We start from the raw sequence: 21,297 nt of genomic DNA, 5'->3' as shown, positions 1-21,297 counted from the left end.
AAGTTCTCTTCCACCTTGCTGAATTTTCATGTAAATGCAGCATGCTTAATACAGGCTGCAGGGAGAACTGTTAACAATGGGGCTGACTCTCTCAGATGTTTTTAGTGTGAAAAACGGGCTCACCTATCAGAGGTGAATGTTTTCTGCCTTCATATTTAAAATAAAAAGCCTTAGGTATAAGAGATGCTTGATTCATCTAATGTTTAATACATTTTAAATAGTGTAAAACATGCTTGTTACTGATTTTCACTTCTTTCTGCAGGAAAACCAAAAGCTGTTCTAGAATATACTTATTGTGGGGCTTCAAGAGCATAATTTTGTCTTGAAAAATTTGCCTGGTGTGGTGTTGTTACAGCCCAGGAAAGGGGTGCAGGGAAAGCACTGCCAAGGAGCTTTTCCAGAGTCCTTTCCAGCTGAGAAAGGCAGCACTTCTCAAGAACTCAATTTAAACAGAACATACCCGCTGCAACAAAGAGAATCCCAGCGCTGAGAATAATGTTGTTTTTGCTGTTGTAAATCCTTCCTGCTCCGACACAGAGTCCTCCCAGCAACAGCAAAATTGTGCTTAGGATGGGGAACACGCTGGAGGCACGGACGATGCCTGCAGGGAGACAGGTAGGAGGGGAAGACAGAGTAATCATTTCAGGCGCCTCCTCGGGTGCAAGTGTGGAGATTAGAGTCTCAAAACCCCTGTTTTTTTCCCTAAAATCGTTAAGAAGAATGATTTAATAGAACCAGAGAATTGTTAAGGTTGAAAAAGACCTTTAAGGTCATCAAATCCAGCAGTGAAACCAGCACCTCCGCCACACTCACCACTAAACCGTGTCCTTGAGTGCCAGCCACATCCACACATTTTTTGAACATACTCAGGAGTGTCTGTTCCAGTGCTTCAAAACCCTTTCAACGAATAAATTCTTTCTAATTCTTTATAATTTTTTATTTCTTTTTGCTAGAATTACCACTGATTCTGCGTTTCTGGGCATGTTTTTGGGACGATGAAGCCATGAGGTGTCCAGTGTGACACAGATTCTCAGCTGAGTGGCTTCAATGCTTTGAGCTTTCTCCCAGGAAGTCCAGCATTACTGGCATTTTCTGATGCCACAGTGTGCAGAATATTTCTGGCAAAGCACGAGATAAGTGACAGTAAGACCCAGCACCACGCAGGGAGCAGCAGTGAAAAATTCATGAGCTGGCTATGAACCCTACAAGGTTTGGGACAGCTGGAGCAGACGGATCTGTTCCATGGTGCTCACACAAGGTGAGCAAATTACAGCTCTTGAAGTCAGCAGCATCCATGTTTGCCAGCAAGCACGGCTAATAACCCCTTTTTCTTTTGCTGGATATTAAGGACATCGAAACCTTTCAGATTTCTAAGGAAGGAATTTTAACAAGTGTGTCTTAGATGTTTGTGTTTAGTTTCCTGACAGCAAAGTAGTAATTTAAAATTCTGCATGCTTCAGTCCATTCATCAGCGTATAAAATCCCCCACAAAAATATTAAAACACCACTTCAAGCCAGCTTTCAAAGTCGGGTCACAACAAGACAGAGCAGCAATCGACAGGGAAGCGGCAGGGAGGGAACAAAAGGGCTGAGAAAAAATAAACAAGCGTGAGAAAAGAGATGTCTGTGTTGTAAAAACCAAAGGGGTAAAAGCTGGCAGGGGTTCCTGAAAGGCAGAGTGAGGAACCGAGTTTTATTGCTGTAAAGAGAGGATTTATTTTCTGAAGAAGGGTGGATAAGGCGCTGAATACCGCTGTGGAAAACGGGATCACCCCGACGCTGGGGATGCACGGAGGGGAGCCCGGCAGAGCCAGGGGGATCCCAAGGCGAGTGAGAGTCCCAGGCTGCTGTCCCAGCGGCACGGGAACCCCACAGCCGGCTGGGAGCCCACGGGCACCCCGGGCTGAGTGAGTGCTGAGAAGAAAATCATCTGGGCCGCTGCGGAGCCGAGAGCGCCGCGGTCTCCGGGCGCATCCTCCTGGCTGACACGCACAGCGAGCGCAGCCCGAGCCCCGGCAGGAACGGGCAGATGCTCCAGCTGTGCTTCCTCATCCTGCTGTCCGTGGCCCTGGCGTTCCCGACTCAGTGAATCGCTTCCTGACGATTCCCCTGGTAACTGGTGGCGGAGCTCCCGGTGGTGCTGGGGGCTGGGGGTTCTGCACAGCATCGCTCGCTGCGCCCCGCGGGGAGGGCGCAGACACAAACCCAACAAAAACCAAAACCACAGCGCCTGCCTGGGCAGCTTCTGCCTGTATCGAGCTGAACTAGCTAAAAAAGTCCATCCATCCCTCCCCAAACTGCACGTGTCCTTCACAGATGGGGCATTTTCCAGCCGGATCTGAGCGCGGTCCAGGCGGGTGCATTGCTATTCAGACAGCGTCTCGCAGGAACTGCCAAACCCAGCTGATGTGAGTGGGTGTGCGCTCTCTGGTCAAAGCCTGCTGAGACGTGAGAGCCTGTTCCCTTGTCCTGCGTGCACCCCACGTGTGTGGTGTGAATTAACAGCACTTCGGCTTTTGGGTCAGTTTTTTCAGTCAATTATTAGAAAAAGATTCAGTCTCTGCTGCTGGACTTTAAGGCACCCCAAATCTCTCTCTGTCTGTTTGTGCCCTGGCTAAAGGCTTAAAATCTCCCCTGGCCCATTCTTTCTGGATATTGTTTCCTGCACTTTGTGGTCATGCTGTTTATAATGATTTCAGTTAAATCAAAGAGCTTTCCCAAAATGCTTCAGTGATATCATTGGAAGTAACTTGTCAGACATACCAAATATAGGGGGTGGGTTGTTCTATTTGTACTAATAATCTCCAGAGATAATTTTTCTGTAGTAGGTAATTAATGCGAAGAGAAGCAGAACACACAATGTTCTCTTCCTGAAAAATTCCACAGTATATTTTTTCTTACAATGTGTACTTTTAGCTCTGAAATTTCAAAGGAAGCTCATAAGGTACCGCGTAGAATTTACATATGTCTCCTGATACTGGTAATAAAATGACAGCACATCAAAAAACATTAAGGCAATCTGGTTTTTGCTTTCTCCCTGGCTTCTCTCCCCCCCTTGTTTACCGTCCTGTCGGTTCGCATCGCCTGCTGTGCACCGCTATGTGTGGTGACACCTCCTTCGGTGGAGCCGCGGAGCTGCTCCTCCCCATGGGGCTGCAAACCCTGCTCGGCTCGGGCTTTTAATCTCCAGAAAGGCAGGAGCCGAGGGAATGGCCGTGAAAACAGGATGCTCGAACATGCAGGGAGGAAGGGCATGAAAGGAGAGATGCCTCTGAAGCAGGGTCCCTCTGCTTAGAGGATGAGATCCACTTCTGCAAAGGGAGAGGGGATCTGTCCTCTGTGCTTTGTGCGGGGCTGGATGGGAGCAGCCCGGGCTCTGTGTGCCCAAAGCAGGAGAGGGAAGCAGGAGAGGAGGGAAGCAGAAGAGCGAAGCAGGAGAGAGGGAGGCAGGATAGGGAAGCAGAAGAGGGAAGCAGGAAAGAAGGAAGCAGGAGAGGGAAGCAGGAGAGGAGCGAAGCCGGGGCGCGTTTGCCCCGGGGATGCTGTGGCAGCCCGGGGACCGCGGGCTCTCCGTGCTGGCACTGGGACATCTGCTGCTGCTGGGGCCCTGCTCAGGCATGGGAGGGGGTTTTTTAGACACACAGATGGGCGTGTGTTGCCACGGGGAAGGTGCAATAGGAAGGGTCTTGTCCGAGCCCCTCTGCGAGTCTCAGCTTGTCACCGCGCTGTGGCTCGCTTGGTTTCGCAGGGAGCAGCTTGAGCACCAAAGGGCAAAATCCAAAGCTCTGCCCACTCCCTCGACCAAAGTCTCCCAAAATCAGTGGCTTTTGTCACTGATTTCTATGGGTTTTGAACCAGGGCTCGATCCTGCTAGCACTACACCGTTTGCATTTCTCTGAAGTCTGAATTAAACTGGGGACTGTGGAAGAGGCTGACACCCCCCACGCTGCTCTTTCAGGAGCATGAAATACATGAGTGTGGGTGCCTTTGTATAAGCCAGGCAGGAAAAATAAATATTAGCCTCAACATGTTCCTCTGAGAAACTGTGCCAAGAAATGGCCAGAAATAGTGGAAAATGACATGGAGCCAGCAGACTGCAAAGGTGTTGCAGAGGGCAAAAACAGGACAGACACTCTCACGTCCCTTTGAAACAGGATGCAAAAATCCTCCTGTCTTAGACAATGATTTGGTCCCTACTACATAAAGGTATGAGCTCATCTCCTATGGATTTAGACACGTTACCTTTCAGTAATCACTAAATCAACTGTGTGCATGGCAAACAGCAGCTCTTATGAAAGTTACAGCCAAGGAGCCTTGTCTGTGCAAACTCTGTGGGGTGAGCTCTGCTCTGTGTGGGAGACACTGGAGACTGATTTTGCAGAAGACATAAAGGGTTGGACCATCTTGTTTTTAAGATCTGTACTTAGTCACTTTTGCAAACAGCTTTTAGGAACACCCGTCACAAGCACACTTAGAAACAATTTACCAGTCTTGTATCTTAACACGGAGCTGGAGACTGTTTTTCCCAGTTCTCACTTTTCTCTGTATAAAGAAGGCATAATGTGCTTTTATCAAGATGCTACTTAATTCCTCTTTCCTTTTACTAATGATGTTTGTTTCCTAAAGCTGACTTTGCATCAATTTAACATTAGTTTCAAGGCTTTGTATGAAAGATAAATGCAGCTGTGCTCATGCTCTGCCTTTGCCTGAGCTCTGAAATCGTGTCACCCCGGTGCTATGACTGATCTAAACTGACAAGAGCAAAGAGGAAAGAACATCTGGGTTTTCTGGTGAGGCAAACTTTCTGGAGATTTTATTTCCTTCTTCGTGTCTTACTAACTAGAAGTTGTTGCCCAGAAGTGAGCAGAAGGACAGAGGGTTCTCTAAGTGGTGTTTCAGGTAATTAATATTGTAACTGAGGAGTTCTCTGCCTCACCAGCAGTGTTGTTCTCTGCTCCCTGATTTCCCAACAGCTTGTGAGCTGCAGTTCCTCTCCCTGGTAAAGGGCACTGCTTTCAGCTTGGCTGCTCAGCTCTTTTGTTCAGAAGGAACAACAAGGCAAGGAGTCCTCTAGAGAAGGGGAATCTAACTGCAGCTTTGCAGGTCTCATGGTTGGGTTCCAAGACTTGCCATCAGCTGAGAATGGTCATGTGTAGGGGATGAAACAACTGCCCCTATTTCAAGCACCAGGTTGGTGGGTGAAATCTCTTCTGGGGGAATTACATGCCAGCATGGAGCAGCAGTGGCTGGGTGGCCAGGCAGGGAAGCCACACACCCTTGTTCATGCTGGGATTTTGCTGGTAGCTGCAGAGATGTCACCTTCCCTCCTACAGTGCAGTAATTTCACTGCAGCGGGAGGTGGCTCACCAGCTGCAAAGGCTGAGACTTGAGAAAGGGTTGGGTTTCAGCATTTGATAAAGCTTCCTAATGGGCTGGAACCCACTCCTCAAACCTGCTTTGTAACCCCATAAATACTCCCTCTGTAAAATATCCTCACCAATCTGGGCACAATAGCTGAAAATTTGTCATATGATGTTTAGACAATCGGCACCAAAATTGTGAGCATTCTCCTGGCTGAAGGAAAAACTTGGAGAAAATCCTTGAAACTGCATGGCAAGAGGGTTGGAACTAGATGGAATTTAAGGTCCCTTCCAACACAAACCATTCCATGATTCAATGACTCCAGGGAGTGGGGGTCCCCAAGGGTGATGATGCTTGTTGTGTCAGCTGCATCATGGACTGGACATGTGGCACCACCAGGCTGTGCAGCCCAGTTTGGGCCAGTCTGGCAGTGAGTAAAACTGGGGGTGCTCCCTGCAGAAGAGAAGCCCAGGGAAGGCTCTCTGGGCCCATCTGTGTGTTGGGTGCCACTGCTCACTTACGGAGAAGGTACTCTGAGCTGTCGTGGTCGTAGTCGTTGTCCTCAGGGAAGTGGTTGATCCGGAAACAATGTCCTTTGTAGATTCCTAAATGGAAACAAAGCAAACAGAACCCATAAGGAACAGAACCAGCTAAATGGGCTTTTTTTTTAACCTGTCAAGGAACCATCTCTAAAGTCATGAATTTTGGGCAGATTGAGCTGAATGGACAGCCAGGATTCCTGGGCTCTTTCCTTCAGCCACTTATATCATTCTTTTGAGTTTTTTAATCTCTAAGTGCTTCACTTTATCAGGGCTGTGCTTATCTTACAAGCATACTGAGTTTGCAAAGCTGCTTTTTGTTCCCAGAGTGGCTGTCAGGCTGGGTCCCTGCTCCATGGCTGGGGCTCCCAGTGCCAATCTCACTCCCATCACCCTTCCCATCTCATCCCAGTGAAGTGCAGCCTTCCCTTATCAGAGCTGGTAAAAGCTGTATTGTCTGAGGCCTCTTCAATTACTCCCTAGGCTGCGAAAACAAGTCCATAAATCTCTTCCTGCTGCAATTTCAGCCTGGATGTCCCACTCCAGGTTGGCTCAGCTTTTAATGGCATATTTGTTTAGCTGACTGGGAGCCTGTGCAGTAAAGTCAGGGCACAGTGTGCACTCCTGATCCCTGGAGGGACAACTCCAGACCAAACCTCACTCGACCAGACACCTCAGCACTTTGTCCATGCAGGTAAAGCTGCCCAAGAGCATTTTGTGCTCTTTCCTGTCACAGCTATCCATAGTCTGAGCTGCAGTTGGGTCACTGTGGCACAGGGAGCTCATGGGGGCCTCTCCCCAGAGAGCTTCCTGCAGGAGTGAGCCCTGAGCTGTGGTTGTGCCCTGGTGCTTTCATTATTCATTAACCAGTGCTCTCCTGCTCGGGAACACATCACCCAGGCTGAGTTATCCCTGCACAGGAGTCTCGCTGCTCACAGCTCGAGCTGGCAGAAGGATTTAAAACCCATCACTTAATACTACTTTAACAGAAGCACAGCTGCAGTCTGTAGGATATAAATGTGGATTTATTTCACTACCTATTACCAATGATTACAAAGATCTCAAAAGAATTACTAATCCAGAGGATTTAAATTGCACCCTGTGAGTGTCAACCGCAGGTTTGCTACTACAGCGCATTTAATTCTTCCAGTAAATGATGTATCAGCTCTAATTGCAGCAGCAGCTCAGGCTTTCTCTGCACAGCACTTCAAAGGCTGGGAACAAGATGTAAGTGGCTCCTGTCACATCTGGAAGTGGCACACCTGTCCTGGCTGCCAGGTGGGGAGAGAATTTCAGCTGGGCTTGCTGCTGCTGAGCCAGTGAGCCTGTGCATCCCTGTGCTGGCCATCACTGGGGCAAGGCAGTGCAAAACTCAGATCTTAAAGATCCCAGAGCTTGTTTCCATGGCAGTTCACACAATGGAACTGAATGAACCCCAGCATTACAGAGCCTAGATGGTCATTTCATTTAGTCTCTCCATTAAGGTGTGCAATTTACAGGAAATATATTCGGAGTGTGATTTTTATCCTCTCTATTTATTAAAGAAAAAATAATCTAAATAATTTTCCCATGCTAATTTCCAGTGGAAATAGGCTTTCCAATGACTGTGCTTGTGGGTGAATGGGAGGGGCATCTCTCAGTCTGTACACACTTCTCTGTCTGTAGGCATTGCATTCTGTGTCCTTCTCACACTGGCAGAAGGCAGGGTTAGAGGGGACATTAGGATGAAATTCTCCCCATGAGGGTTGTGCTCAGAGGGCTGTGCCCCATCCCTGGAAGTGCCCAAGGCCAGGCTGGAGAGGGCAGCCTGGGATAGTGGAAGGGGTGGGTGGAAATGGGTGAGCTTTAAGGTCTCTTTGAACCCAAACCATTCCATGATTCTCCAATAAACATTAAGGTAATTGATTGAATTTACCCAGATCTGATATAAAAGCAGAGGTACTGCAGGTCACTGAGCTGTGGTGCAGGAGGGAGATGCCTGAATTCAGGACAGAGCTCTGTGCCCCCGCCAAGGCTCCTTCTGCACGTTCAGAGTGTGGACATGGCAACAGCCCCAACAAACACCTCAGCTCACTTAGCACACAAGAAGTCTGCAAGGCTGAAATGTTCTCAAAGCCTCTTGTGTTGCAGCACTGATGGACTGATGGAGGGGTTTGGGCTCTGTAAAATGGCTCAACATAATTGAACTGCTGAGTGGAATGGGCCCCTCAGCAGAACTTTCACAAAGGCCATGGAGCCTTTCCTTCCTTTGCAGGGATGGAATGTACCAGCAGGACAGCACTGATGAGACCTTCATTTCCTGCCTCTTCTATTAGAGCCTTTCACATGAAAGAGTATTAGCAAGAGTAGCAGAGGTAAAAAACAGAATAATCACCTCCTCCACCCCCCAAAAAATATGGATAACCTTGAGAGCTCCTTTTTATTTTCAGTTTTTAGGAATACTGGGATTGGTCATTATTAATTGGTGATTATTTATATGGCTAAATTATGATAAAAATAGCAAATGACTGTAAAATTTGTACATGTATCAAAGCCTAGGAATCCAAAATATTCTCCCCAGTATTTTGGATGTAGTTCAGACCAGAGATGCTGGTTCAGGGTCTCCTCTAATGTTTGTGATATTTGATAGCTATTAACAGCAACAGACTGGATAACATTCTTCTATAAACTTAACAAGTGCAAAGTAATTCAGCAGCAGCTTATTAAACTCTCAGTGAGGCTTGAAGCTGTGATCAAGATCTCTGGTGATCTACAGGGCATTGAGGCCTCTTTCAATCCACAAAGTATCTGAAATAAAGGCTTGCTAGGAAAAGTAACAATACCTCTTTTCTTCATAAGCACAGACTTTGGAACTCAGATTTGGCAAAAATTAAAACTAGCTGAAGAAGTGGTCAGCTCTAAAAGCACAACAGCAGAGTCTGAGTTGTATTTATACATGAAAAATAAAGCAAAGCTGGAATTTGGTGGAATACTCATGTCCATGCCCTGGCAAGTACAGCAATGCAAAAAGGATAAAAGTCATGGAATGGCAGAGGTGGCAGAAAAGGAAATGCCTCAATTAAACTCAGTAACAACCATTCTGCAAACATCTGCACAAGGGCTGAGCTCCTTGAAGCTCTCCTGAAAGGCTCCCAGCAGCTGCTTGAGGCAGGTCCACACTCACTGAGGCACACGAAGCCATTTCCCACTCCAGGAGGGGTGTGGGAGAGAGATTTTCTTCCTTGCTTGAGTTTGGGGACACAGTCTCTTAAATCCTTGGGAGAGGAAGATGGAATATTTAACTCCTACTGCTGTACCCACTAGAGAGAGATAAATAAACTGCAATCACTGCCTAACAGATACTAAAATATTGAGAAGCACTTCTGGATACCTCTTGAGGGTGAGATATAATATCCCACTGAGATGCTGTAAGTATTACTCCTTTCTTTGAATGATTACTGATATGTTTTTAATGATGCTTTTAGAAATACAAATATTAGAATGCATTTTTTCCCCTCATAATAACAGTGACTTTGTTCAGAATTTTGAGCCAGGATCTGTGTTAATGATAATGAAGAGGTAAATTTTCTGAAGTGTTGTTGATGGTGTAAGAACAAATTTTTTCCACTTGTTGCAGCATACTTAGCTGGCATTTAGGAACTAAAAAGCATTTCTGACTTGGTTCTACTCTCTGTTCAAGGGCTTTTCTGGCAAGGTTAGTACTTCCCAATCTCACTAAGTGTTGTTCAGACAACTATAATTAGAGTGTGATGTACTCAGATAACATGATAAGGGAGGCAAGTGTAGTGCCTAAGTGGAGATTAAGCTTTGTTTTGGGGCTTGAGATCTCAAAATACATGGAGGTTTCAACAGCAAATCAAAGTAGTGATCCCAGATTCTGATGACATACTCTCTTCTCCTTGCTCTTTCTCAAATAAGCCTTTAATAATCCTCCTCTACCACTGCAGATTGGTCACTAGGTTTTTATTTTTTGATGACTGAGAATGAAGGTTAATGCTTAGGATGCAAATGCTTATTAATTTGGTGGCCATGCATTGCACAACCCTGTTATTGTCCATACCATCAGCCATGTCTTTGAGAACAGCAACTTCCTGTGCTTAGTGTTTATCAATGACAACATTCCTTGATGCCCTGGAAGTGTTTGCACAAATCAGCACTAGAAAACAGAATCCTCAAATGTCTGACAGTATTTGCCAATACAAAGCTGCACTTTTGTTTTCTCCCTGCCCTAACCCTGAAAACTCTGCTCAACAAGATCTTGCCATAGCATTACTGCTCTGTTGTTATTTAAAATAGGTTTCCACCCCAGCCTGGAGCAGCTCTGCAGCAGAGGGGCCTGGCTGCCGGGATCTTGTGTCAATAGCAATTCCTGTCTCGCTGTGCTGAGCAGGGCTTAGGGGAGGCGACACCCGATAGCAGAGGGAGACACTGGAGAGAGGGGCTGAGCTGCTCCCTCCTTCTCCATCACCTTCTGCCCCTTCACTCCTTCTGCTGCCAGCCCCCCAGAAAACACTGAGTTTGGGACCTGCTAGAGAAGCCTTTCTTGTTTTCTCGTGGCACACCAGACATTTGCTGTGTCTTGGATCAAACCCTCCCCTGCCCACAGCCACATTCCTGCAGCTCCCGAGCAGCTGTGGGTACTTGGAGCACACACATGCCCTCTATTAATAGTGTGAAGCAGGGGATTCTCCCAGAGGAGTTGCACTGGTGGGATGTGGGCTGTAATGTCAGCTGCAGAAAGTGGTCACTTGGCTTCAGCAGTCACCTGCAGGCAGGTAAATACAACCACAGTCATCCCAAACCCCACCAACCAGATGATTGCTTTCTGCAAAATCTGGGAGTTCTGGGTTGGGTTGGAGACATGGAATGAAATTATTTTCAGGATCGTTTGACAGCAAGTGCTTGAGGAAACAGGGAATACAATTTGAAGGAGCTGGCTGTATATTAAAAATAAGGCAATTAGTAAAGTACCATGGGAAATTTGGACCGATGGTTCTGCTTGTTGCATCTATTCTGTGATTAAATACTGTGCCTCAGTTCCAGAGCTGACTGTCAGCCTGATTTACAGCAACACATGAATATCTGAATGTTTAAATGACAAGTTTTCTGAATGTATCAGCACAGAGAGGGCTGACTGACAGATAGCACCTCGAGAAAAGCGTGGTGAGCAGAGTGGGGCTGCTGTAACAGGAGTTGCCTGAACACAGTGTCCATCCCAGCTCAGCATGCAGGACTGGGTTTCCTTAATGGCATGGCTTTACACTTCCCTTGGACATCAGTGGAGAGCCTCTATTTATAGTGGGTGAAAGTGTCTCAGTGCTGGACTCTGCCAGGGGAGAGGAGGAGCAGTTGTGTGTTTTTTTCCTTAGGAGGATTTCTCTGCTGACAGGTTCTGAAGCCCTTTGCCGAGTGATTTGAGCAACAGTGAGCAAAGGAGATCAGACATGCCAAAAAATGTTCATCTCCACAAAAATATCTATCTGTGCACTGTGTTCATTTGTTTGATTTTCCACCAGTACAGCTCCCCTGTCTCACTGGCCTGACACCACAGCACACGCAGCTTCTGCCTTTGCTTTCTTCTCATTCCTCTTGTCACAAAACAACCCTGGAGAAGAGCAATCCAGGGTGCACCTCCTTTTACTTTCAAAACCTGCTTTGTGGTGCTGCTGGTCAAACAGGGGTTATGCTAGTTCTGAGCTCTCCCCTCAGACCACAAGGAACAGCACAAGATATTTTCCTGTAGCTTGGAACTTTCTGTATTAAACTGTCCCAAGTTTGATTATTTGTCTCCTGCTGGCTGCTGAGAGTTTCACAAACCTGTCCTTAAGTTACTCGAATGAGCAGAGATCCCATGAGCCTCTGCCTGGAGATGTTTAATGCTGTTGTTATAAAAGAAATCATGAACTATTGATGCAGGTCATGTGCAAAACACACCTCTTGTGAATTTGCTACTCCACAAGGCTGCTGTGAGCCGCCCTCATCACCACAGAGGATGGAGCCAGCAGAGGAAGAAGCCTTGGGAGGTTAAATACACATTTATTTGGTGTCTGCCTTTGAAAAAAGTTTGGTGTTGTGAGAGCTGGAAACTTCAAAGCATAGGCTGTTTTTGAGACAGATTCTGTCTGACACCCTCGGAGTCCTGCCAGTCCTGGAAATTTGTCCACATGACAGTTAGTATTTTTGTTTCATCCTGGAGATGGATTTGATGAACAGCACTTCTCATACCTGGGGTTATTGTCATACTTTTGCCAGGGTAGATGCTGTGTTCAGAAAATGGTCAGGACATAAAAGAGGAGGAGTTTATTCCCATAACTGTGGGACGCTGGTGCCATAAACCAGAGGGGCAGGATGAGCTGCCTGTGTGTGCCATGGTCAGGTCAAAACAAATTCAGTTCAGCTGAGTTTTAAAAGGAATTCATCCTTACTCCTAACCATGTTTCTCTACAAGTCTTGAGACTGTGAAAAACAGAATCTTTTATTTCACTTTTAGAAGTCCTTTCCTTCTTTCTCTATCTTACATTCTCTAACTCAGAACTCACTTGTTTCTCATTGCAGGGAAAGAACTGCCTGCTTTTGGGTCAGATTCTGATTTCACTGTAGTGGACTCAAATCTGTCTCACCCAGTGATATCAGAACCTGGCCTACTCCCTTTTGTTTGCTTCCCATCTACTTCCTGGGCAGAAAGAAAACTATTTTAAAATGTTCAAATGTATGAAATTTGCCCCACTTTCTTCCTTAGGAGCTGTCATCTCAAACAAACCCTTTGGGTTCTTCTTTTGATCTATTTTCAATTGTCTGGTGGGCAAAGCAAAACTCCTCCTCAAGTCTCTTATTTTCTTATCTTCTGCTGTGACATGCATTTCCCCTTTCTCCAGTCCTCCCCCTCTGCTGCCTACAGACCTTCCTGTGCTCAGAGCTCCCTGGCAGTCCCCTCGGTGCCAGGTGAGGAGCAGCCACTCAGGACTGGCTGCCTGCTCCATTTTGCTCCTCTTGAAGGCTTTTGAAGGCAGAACACCTTCCTGGTGTGCTCAGCACCTCGGGAGGCTGCGAGGAGCTGGAGGAGCCGCCGGAGCAGCTGCTGCTGCCCACGCACTGCAGAGGAGCTGGGGCTGCCAGGGATCTCTTGCCTGGCCTTTATTTAGTGCTCCCCGTTCCCCTCCAGTCTGGCAGAAGCAGGTTTTCTCCAGGAACAGGTCTTGGTTTATCTTGTCATTTGATGTGCTCACTCCACTCTCCTACCTTCCTGTAGTAAATGCCCCCTCCTGTATTTATCATAGACTTTCTGTCAGAAGAGACTCTCTTACACCAGCACTCTCCAGAGCTTGGAATATTCTGATCTGCTCTCCCCAGCTTGCCTGCTCTGTGGCAGTGCCTGATCTGATTCCCTCTTGCAGCTCTCCCTGGTGCTCCTGGACAAAGCCCTCTCTGTTGGAGGCTCACAGCCCCTCCTTTCACCACAGCCCCACAGAAGGGAGGCTGTGCTGCTCTGCTCCTTGCATGGCTTTTTGCACAGAGCTCTCAGATGCAGTGGAGCTCGTGCTTGGCGTGGCTGAGGAGCCACCTCCAGTGCTCTGAGTGCCAATTCCAGAGCTGCAAATAGCGACTGGAGAGGTTCCTGCTTGGGCAGCTCGACCTTCATGTCACAACCACCCCTTTTCAAACACTCCTGAGCTTCCCGTGGCCTCAGCTGATCTCCTCCAGATGCCAGGGGATGCTCACTATTTCCCAAAGAAGCTGGCACCATAGAAAAAGGTGGATTTTGCATAAGGAGTAAAAAAATCCACTGGATTTTTTTCATGTTCATTTTCTGTTCATGGAATGACAGAGTGGATCTTAAAGCTCATCTTGTCCCAACCTCCTGCCATGAGCAGGGACACCTTCCACTAAACCAGGCTGCTCCAAACCCTCTCCAACCTGGCCTTGAACACTTCCAGGGATGGAGCACCTCTGCTCTTGGGGGGTGACTTCTAATTCTGGCAGGAAAAAATTTACTTTCTGAGCAAACACACTTTGTTATTTGTATGTTCTGCAAGCCAGGATGCACCAAGCACTATTTTATACAGCCTGGTAAAGCATCTCCAGATTCTGGATCACCTACACCAGAAGATATCCCAGGAAACGCCTACAGAGGCTCAGTCACTTATAATTCATGTGGAAAACACACAGCTTCAGCAGCTGACCTCCTGTTTTCAGCTGGGCAAATATCATCAGAGATGTTGTGCATTTGTATTTCTGTGTAAGCAATGAACAGATTCAGAAAAGATGCTTTGCCAAAGATGCTTTTCCAATTCTATGACAGCCTTTTGTTCCGTTATAAGATTTTGAGACCTTGAGTGATGTTAGAAAACTCGTGGCAGCAAAACTCATTTCCCAAAGATTCTCCTCACCTGCACATCTGGGAGCTAATAAAACACATCACAGTGTCTGGCTGCTGTCCTTTGAATTCTCTTCAGTCATTACAAAACTGCTGCCAAAAGTACTAAGTGTCCTTGTGCTACCACAGTGAATACCAATGGTACCAGGGAAATGCAGGGCAGCAGCAGAGGAGGGGACAGTTGTGTTTCCTGTTGGTTTAGGCTGCCCAGTTTTCATTTTTTCAACTATTTGTCTCATAAACCAGCATTTTGGCCATGGAATTCACGACTGAGGTTACTCAGCAGTGCTCCTATCCCTTCCCAGCTGCCTTTCCTTGGCCAAGCAGCAGATAATGGAGCATGCTGTGTAATTCCACAAGCCCTGCTGATGGGTCTTCCTACTACAGTTTGCAATTTGCTCCTTATCAGCCACATCCTCTCGTGCTGCTGCTTGGATTGTTAAATGGGGCAAATTTCAGGGGGTTCTGTTTCAGTCTCTTTTGCTTTTCCTTTTTACAGAGCTTATTAAGGTAATGACTCTGTGCTTTCTAGGGAGAAAACTGACAAACTTCCAGCCCTGATGCTCAGTTTGCATTTTGTAAATCAACTACACAGGGAAATAGGGGCAGTCCCTCAGGCTGGGAATGTGGTGGTTGTTGTGGGGCAACACTGGTGATGCTTTTTGAGGAATATTTTCAAGTCAGAGAGAAATCAGCCCTGCCACGGTGAGCGTTCTCATGCCTGGCTCAGTCTCAAGAAACTGTCAACATTTCCAGTTTGTGGTGGGGTTGTTAACTCACTTCTCTGTGTCTGCTTGTCTCTGCACCACCACAGCCCACACTTGCTGTGTTCTGCCTTCACACCTTGTCTCGTCCTGCAGCTCCTGCCACAGTCCTTTATCCCAGAGCCCAGAAGTTTGTCTCACCACTCACTTCCATATTTTGTTCTGCTGCCACTTTGCTGAGGCTGTTTCTGTGTGGCTGATATAATCCTCCTTGTCCTTTTAAAGTGAATTTGGAGCTTGGATGGAAACCTCCATTAGAGTTCTGTAGTTGGCTTTTCTACCCTAGCTAAAGTCAGTCTAGCACTTGAGGAGCTGTGTTGGCTTCTTGGGTGAGAGCCTTCATCCATCAGAGCTCTGAACTGAGAGTCATCCTCCAACAAGTTTCCAGCTCTTACTTACATTCTGGCACCAAACACCTTAATTTAGAGAGGTACTTTAGTAACTGGCAGTGCTTTTGGCACAATATGTCAAAGAATTACTTGTTTTTCACAGCTGTGAATGGCTCCACAGTGACCATCACAGCTCCAGCACCTCAGTGCGGGAAATGGACGGTGCTGGCCTGAACCTAGCCAGGACTTGGACCAAACTCTGGTCTTTCCCCTCAGTACTCTTGACCCTGACACAGATTCAGTGGTACAAAGACTGCTCATCCAGTGCATCAGTCACTGTGGGAGGGCTGAGGTGCCAAACTGTACCGGGTGCAGCTCTGAGAACAGATCCTCGTGCTGCCTGGTGAGGTTCATTTGCTGTAAAATGACAAATCATGTTTATTTGCACAATGTCAAACTATGCCTTCTCCCACATCTGCACAATTGGGGTCAAGTTTCCCTTAAGGGGTAGTTTGGTTTTTATCCATATGGTTTCCCTTCCTGGGGTAATTCATCAGTTCTCCCTCATTAACGTGGTGATCAACCAGGGCTCAATGGTTTCACCTTTTAGGATCACAGCACATCTACAGATCCTGTCCCATGGCCTGGCATCTCCTGGGGCTGAATTCAAGGACATGGACACTGATGTCTCTTCAAAGTCTCTGCTGGGTTTATAACTGGAGTCACTGTCATGGTCACCACTGGGATGCTCCCTGAACTACCTGAAACACACCCAGTGCAGTGTCTGCTTAATCCCTTGTATTTTCTGCCACTTCAACTTTCACACATCACAACCTCCAGCTGTTGATTTCCTCTTCCTAATTTCTACTTTTAGACCTTCTTAAACTATCATTTTTCCCCCCATTTTCTGAAACATTTTAATTTCACACCAGGCAAGGTTTGCAGCTGGCATTTAGCAGTCTAAAATTTAAGAAACTCTCCAGAATGAGGACCTGGGAAATCCTTGGTGATGTTTGGGGTAACACACACAGAGTACACCTGGTATCTTCTTCTCTGATGGAAAAACCTTCCAGGTCTAGTCAGTAGAAAAAAAATATTCATATTATTAATGAATAATATTATTAATGGTTCAAACTATTGATATTTTATTAATAAGGTGATGGTTCATATTATTGATGCAGTCAATACTAGAGAATTGATAATTGATGGTTTTGATTATTGATGGTGAGATCTCTTGGTGCAGCAGAAGCTTGCAAGGCTAAGTAATAAATAATTACCTCTATGCAGTAAATGAGTTATTGTCTGCTCCAATAGCAGGGACATCTAGAGCTGAACTTTCTTTTCAAACTTTCTTTTGGCTCATTCATACATCGCCAAGTTGGGTTTTTTAATGAAAAAAGCAAGAGGTTTACACTGGAAAGTAGTGATATAGGACCTTGATGGGAATTGATTAGGAATATGCAGGATATTTGGACACTCCTGGAATCTTGTAGTGATTCCACATCTCTTCAGTCCATGGAGATTCATCATAAGATGATGGCATTCAGAAGAATAGTTAGATATTGAAGAAGCAATAGGGAAATAACAGTCCATAAATCATCTCATTTGAAAGGAATGCTTGTAATGTGTCTGTCTTTGGAATGCAGTGACCTTGAGTTGGGTCTCCACTCGTTTTGGAGCACACAAATGATCTTCCTGCTCTCTCTGCCAGCTTGTTGAGTTATACATAGAAGCAAAGCCTCTAGAGATTGATCATGCACAATCAGTGATGTGGGACAGAAACAAGGTAGATGACAACAGGGAGTCTAAAGGTTGGGAGAAAGGGGTGGAACTGCCAAGCCCTGCTGATGGCTGGATTTGGGAAATGCAAGGCAAAGGTCTCAGTAATCATCTGCGTGGTGTATCAGTGTGAAAGACATTTCACCAGAGAGATTAGTGATGTGTGTGCTGTGGATACCCAGGGCTGATGTCTAACCTTGGGAACAAACAGCAGAGCTGCTGGAGAGACTGAGCAGCTTCCAGTGGGAAAAAATGAAGAGAACAAAAATATTTCACCATTGTTAAATCCTGGATGGGAATATAAAGACAGCATGTAGGATTTTAGTTTGAATTACAGTTACTACTGCCTTGGTTATTCCTGATTCCCAGCAGTGCAACCTGAAAGGTGCTGCAACTTCATGGAGGAAGGCTGAGAGCAATGTAAAAAAAAGGAGCAGAAAAAGAGCAAAGGAGCACTTTGGGACAGAATGTCCAGTTTGAATCCCATCCCTGCCTGAATACCATCCCACCCCTGTCTGAATCCCAGTGTTTCTGAATCCCAGCCCTGCCTGCATCCCATGTCTGCCTTCACCCCAGCCCTGTCTAAGGAGCTGGTGCTCCTTCCTGCCAGAAGGCAAAGGGATGCACAGCCCCTGCCTGAAGAAAATTAAAAGCTTTAAACTTTCTAATTCCCAGGACTGATTTAAATCATTCCAGCTAACAAATGACCTAATACATAAAAATGGAGATGGCTACCAAAATAGATCTGTTTAAATGAACACATGCAGAAGAGATTCCATTTGGCTTCTGCACCTGAAACTTCCTATTTCCTAATGCAAACTAAGCAGTGACAAATAAAAATGAGGCTGCAAAACCAGCATGACCTCTTTAAACTTTAATTATTCATGAGAACTGTTTTCTTCTCTGCTGAGATTCAGAGCAACACATTTAAGTGGGTTCCTCTCAGGTTTATGGGAGATGTACGTTCCTTGTTACACCAGCTAATAAATGCAACTAAACACAATGACCCAACAGTATTTGTAGAAACAGCATTTGGGAAAATGTGTTTAATGAATCAGAAGAGCCTTAATCTAGTCAGTCTTGAAAAGCAAAACATATCATGCAAAATTACAATGCACCAAAGCACAGGCTCATAAATATTTTATTGTTGAGATTTCTGAGTTTACTTTCAGTATTTCAGGATTGTGTTTTACTATGAAATGTCTCTACCTGCACTGGGGAAGGACAGTGGTGGTGGGAGCTTTGAGCAATCCAATTTAAAATCCCAGAATTTGCTTTTAAATAATGTAAGTGAGAGTCCCAGCCCTTACCATCATCAGGCACATCTGCCATTGTAACCAGAAATGCTCATTGCCTCCTGCTGACCTGGGATGGCATGGAAGCAGCTGGGGATGTTCACAGCTGGGAGGAGAAAACCAAAACATTTTCCTTTTGCTGGGAAGACTGGACAAAGGCAGGTCCCCTGTGCCTGGCTGCAGTGGCTGCTGTGCCACTGACTCCTTCCCCCTCGGCCCTTCATGCTCCTCCCTGCCCTTGGAAAACAACATCCTGGGGACCTGATTTCCCCTGAGCTCTGAGAGCAGGGGAGGCCAGTCTGTCACCCCTTTGGTGACACCTCCTGCCAGGTCCACACCAGGAGCCAAGCTGCAGCTCTGAGCCCCGGGAACGCTGCCATGCCCAGGGGGAGATTTACAGCTCCTCTCCCCTTCAGACACCTCACTGCTGCCATGCAGAGCTGACAGCTCCTCATTTCCAGCTCCTGCAGCCTCCTCTTCCTCCTCAGGAGCCTGGGTGGGCTCTTTGGGGCTGAGTCCCCAGGGCAGCGTCCCTGCCACAGCCCTGGCAGATGGGCAGAGGCAGCCAAGGGGCAGCTTTCCAAAACCTGCTTAGCAGGGCCATGCTCTGGTACTTACTCAATCTTTACAACTCACTGATATGCTGCCAATATATTTTTGCCAAGGAGACAAAAATACGTCTCTTCTTCCTACTCCCCCAGCCCATGAAAAATCTCAGTTGTGTGAGCGAAGAGACGCTCTGTGTGTGTGTGTGTGTACATTTAGAGGGGGGAAAAATAGAGTTTCTGTTAACTTATTTTCCAGTTGAAAGTCTGCCTTGTGGCCAGGGAAGCACTGTTTTCATTGGTTATAACTTTGGGCAAAAAAAGCCTTACTTTGTGCTGAGCAGAAATGGCACTGAGGGCAGTGGGAACTGGGAGCAAATCCTTTGACTTCTCCATGGCTCATGCTCTCTGCTCGAGGATGGATGCCTGATGGCTTATAAATAATTTGGGGATTTATGGGTCAAACAGCCCTGTATGAGCAAAGTTGCCTAATAATGGGCAAAGAAGAGAGGAATGATCCTTGAAGAGTGGTGGGGTTCAACTTCCCAAAGGCCAGAGGGACTCCTGGTATTTCACATGTTAATTAAGACTCTTCCACCCAGCCATGGTTTGGAATTCTAGCTTTGTTTTCTGCATGGCTGGAGTCCTTTAAAACCACCTGGTGCAAAAGTGAGGCACTGGAGGCTTTTTCTAAGCTTGCCAGCAACTTAGCTCCAAAAAGGTGTATCCCTTTTCCCTCCTTCCCCTCCCTTCCCCCCAGACCTTGCATGACTTCAGGGCATCAAATGTTAATGAAAGTTTGCCAGGCTTCAAGGGCTGTGAAATGGAAGTTAAAAATCCTGCACTATAGGATGGCTCTAAAAATACTCAGTCATGTTGAAACATCACCCAGCTCCAGCAGGATGCAGCAGGGCTTTCTCCCCCAATAAGCTCTGGACAAAGTTTGCCCAGTGACTGTGGATTACTTCTGCTCCACAGACTGGAATCACCGGGTTATGGCCAGCAAATACCTGCAGGAGAGAGAGGATCTGCTGCATCACTGAACTCTGGTGGTGCTGCCAGGGCAGTGCCCTGGGAGGGATGGGCTGTGCACTCCTGCACTGCTGACTCCAGCCAGGGCTCAGGGATGCGATGATGAGGATGAGCACAGCCCCAGACATCAGCCCTGTGGGCTGTGAAGGGAAGGTCTGATGTCAGCCTGGTCACCATGAGGGTCCAGCTCCTGAGCTCTGCTATTCAGCATCCTTTGTTGTCCAAGGTGCTGGGGTTTGGGGGCTGAGCTTTGACTTTTCAAGCACAGCATCACCTAAACTCCTCTGCAGACCTGCTCCTGCAGGCTCTGGAGCAGGAGAGCTGTGCCCTCATGAGACATCAGAGCTTTTCTGCAGCAGCTCCCCACAGTCCCACCCCACATGTCCTGCTGACTGCAAATGCTGGATACACCAGGGGCTCCTTCATGGGCTTCTGGGGGGCTCCAGCAGGGACAGTGCCATCCTCTTGTGCTTTAATGTGCTTTTTCTTGGAGTTTTTTTTTTTTTTTTTTTTCCCTAACAGTGTTGTCACGAGTGAGAAGCTGGGAGCTGCTTTTCCCACACCACAGCCTCGTTTTTCTTCTCAGAGGAGCACAAAGCCCTTTCTCCCCATGCAGCAAGCGAGGAGCTCAGCACCATGGCTTGGATGGAGACTTGAAGCTGGATCCCAACACGGTGTCTGAGCCATTCCCATCCCAGGAGGAGCCACAGAGGCTGTGACAGCTGCACCTCTGAGTCACACAGCCTGCAGAGCCCTGCTCCCAGGGGACAGCACTTTGCCTTTGGCCTCCAGTGACTCCAAACCACAGCTCAGACCTCAGCAAATGTCTGGACCCCAAACTGGCTGTTCCATGCCAGGAAGGGACAAGGGACACTCAGAGCGTGTCCCCAGCCACAGTGCCAGGCCCAAGGGGGGCACATGGTCCAGGTGTGTGCAGTTTTGTGTCCCCAGGCCTGGCCAGGCTGCCTGGCCACGCTCCAGCCTGTGTGAACACATTGCACAGGCTCCAATCGCTATTTTTGAGCAGTCACTAGAAATAATTCATGTATGTGCAAGTTAAAATTCTGTTTAAAAATTACCCTCTGCCTCAGAAACTTAAAACCTGAGACATCCACAGAAGCAGATGCTGAATTTAATTTTACAAGGTTCTTTCCAGCTGTTGTGGTAAGCTTAGAACCTCATCCTGCATTTCTTCACTTTAAGGATCTTTTTTCAGTCAAATATCTCCAATTCTAGTGCTGGCAGAAGCAGGGGCAGGTGCAAGTGTTGTGAAGAATTT

The 21,297-nt window shown here is 46.9% G+C and overlaps 1 protein-coding gene across 1 annotated transcript in view; it reads right to left on the bottom strand.

Annotated features, from left to right (window-relative positions):
* CACNG4 (calcium voltage-gated channel auxiliary subunit gamma 4) overlaps positions 1 to 21,297 on the bottom strand; it is a 42,801-nt gene that overhangs the window by 4,688 nt on the left and 16,816 nt on the right. Inside the window, exons 2-3 of the mRNA XM_056505739.1 lie at positions 5,883 to 5,966; positions 461 to 601 (exon numbers count right to left, since the gene is read on the bottom strand). Coding sequence (XP_056361714.1) covers positions 461 to 601; positions 5,883 to 5,966 — 225 coding nt within the window. The remainder of the gene's footprint in view (positions 1 to 460; positions 602 to 5,882; positions 5,967 to 21,297) is intronic.

The sequence above is a fragment of the Oenanthe melanoleuca genome, chromosome 18 (genome assembly GCF_029582105.1).
Source record: "Oenanthe melanoleuca isolate GR-GAL-2019-014 chromosome 18, OMel1.0, whole genome shotgun sequence".
NCBI lineage: Eukaryota > Metazoa > Chordata > Aves > Passeriformes > Muscicapidae > Oenanthe > Oenanthe melanoleuca.
Note: the sequence above shows the minus strand (reverse complement) of the source record. Positions and strands in the feature narration are given on the sequence as shown.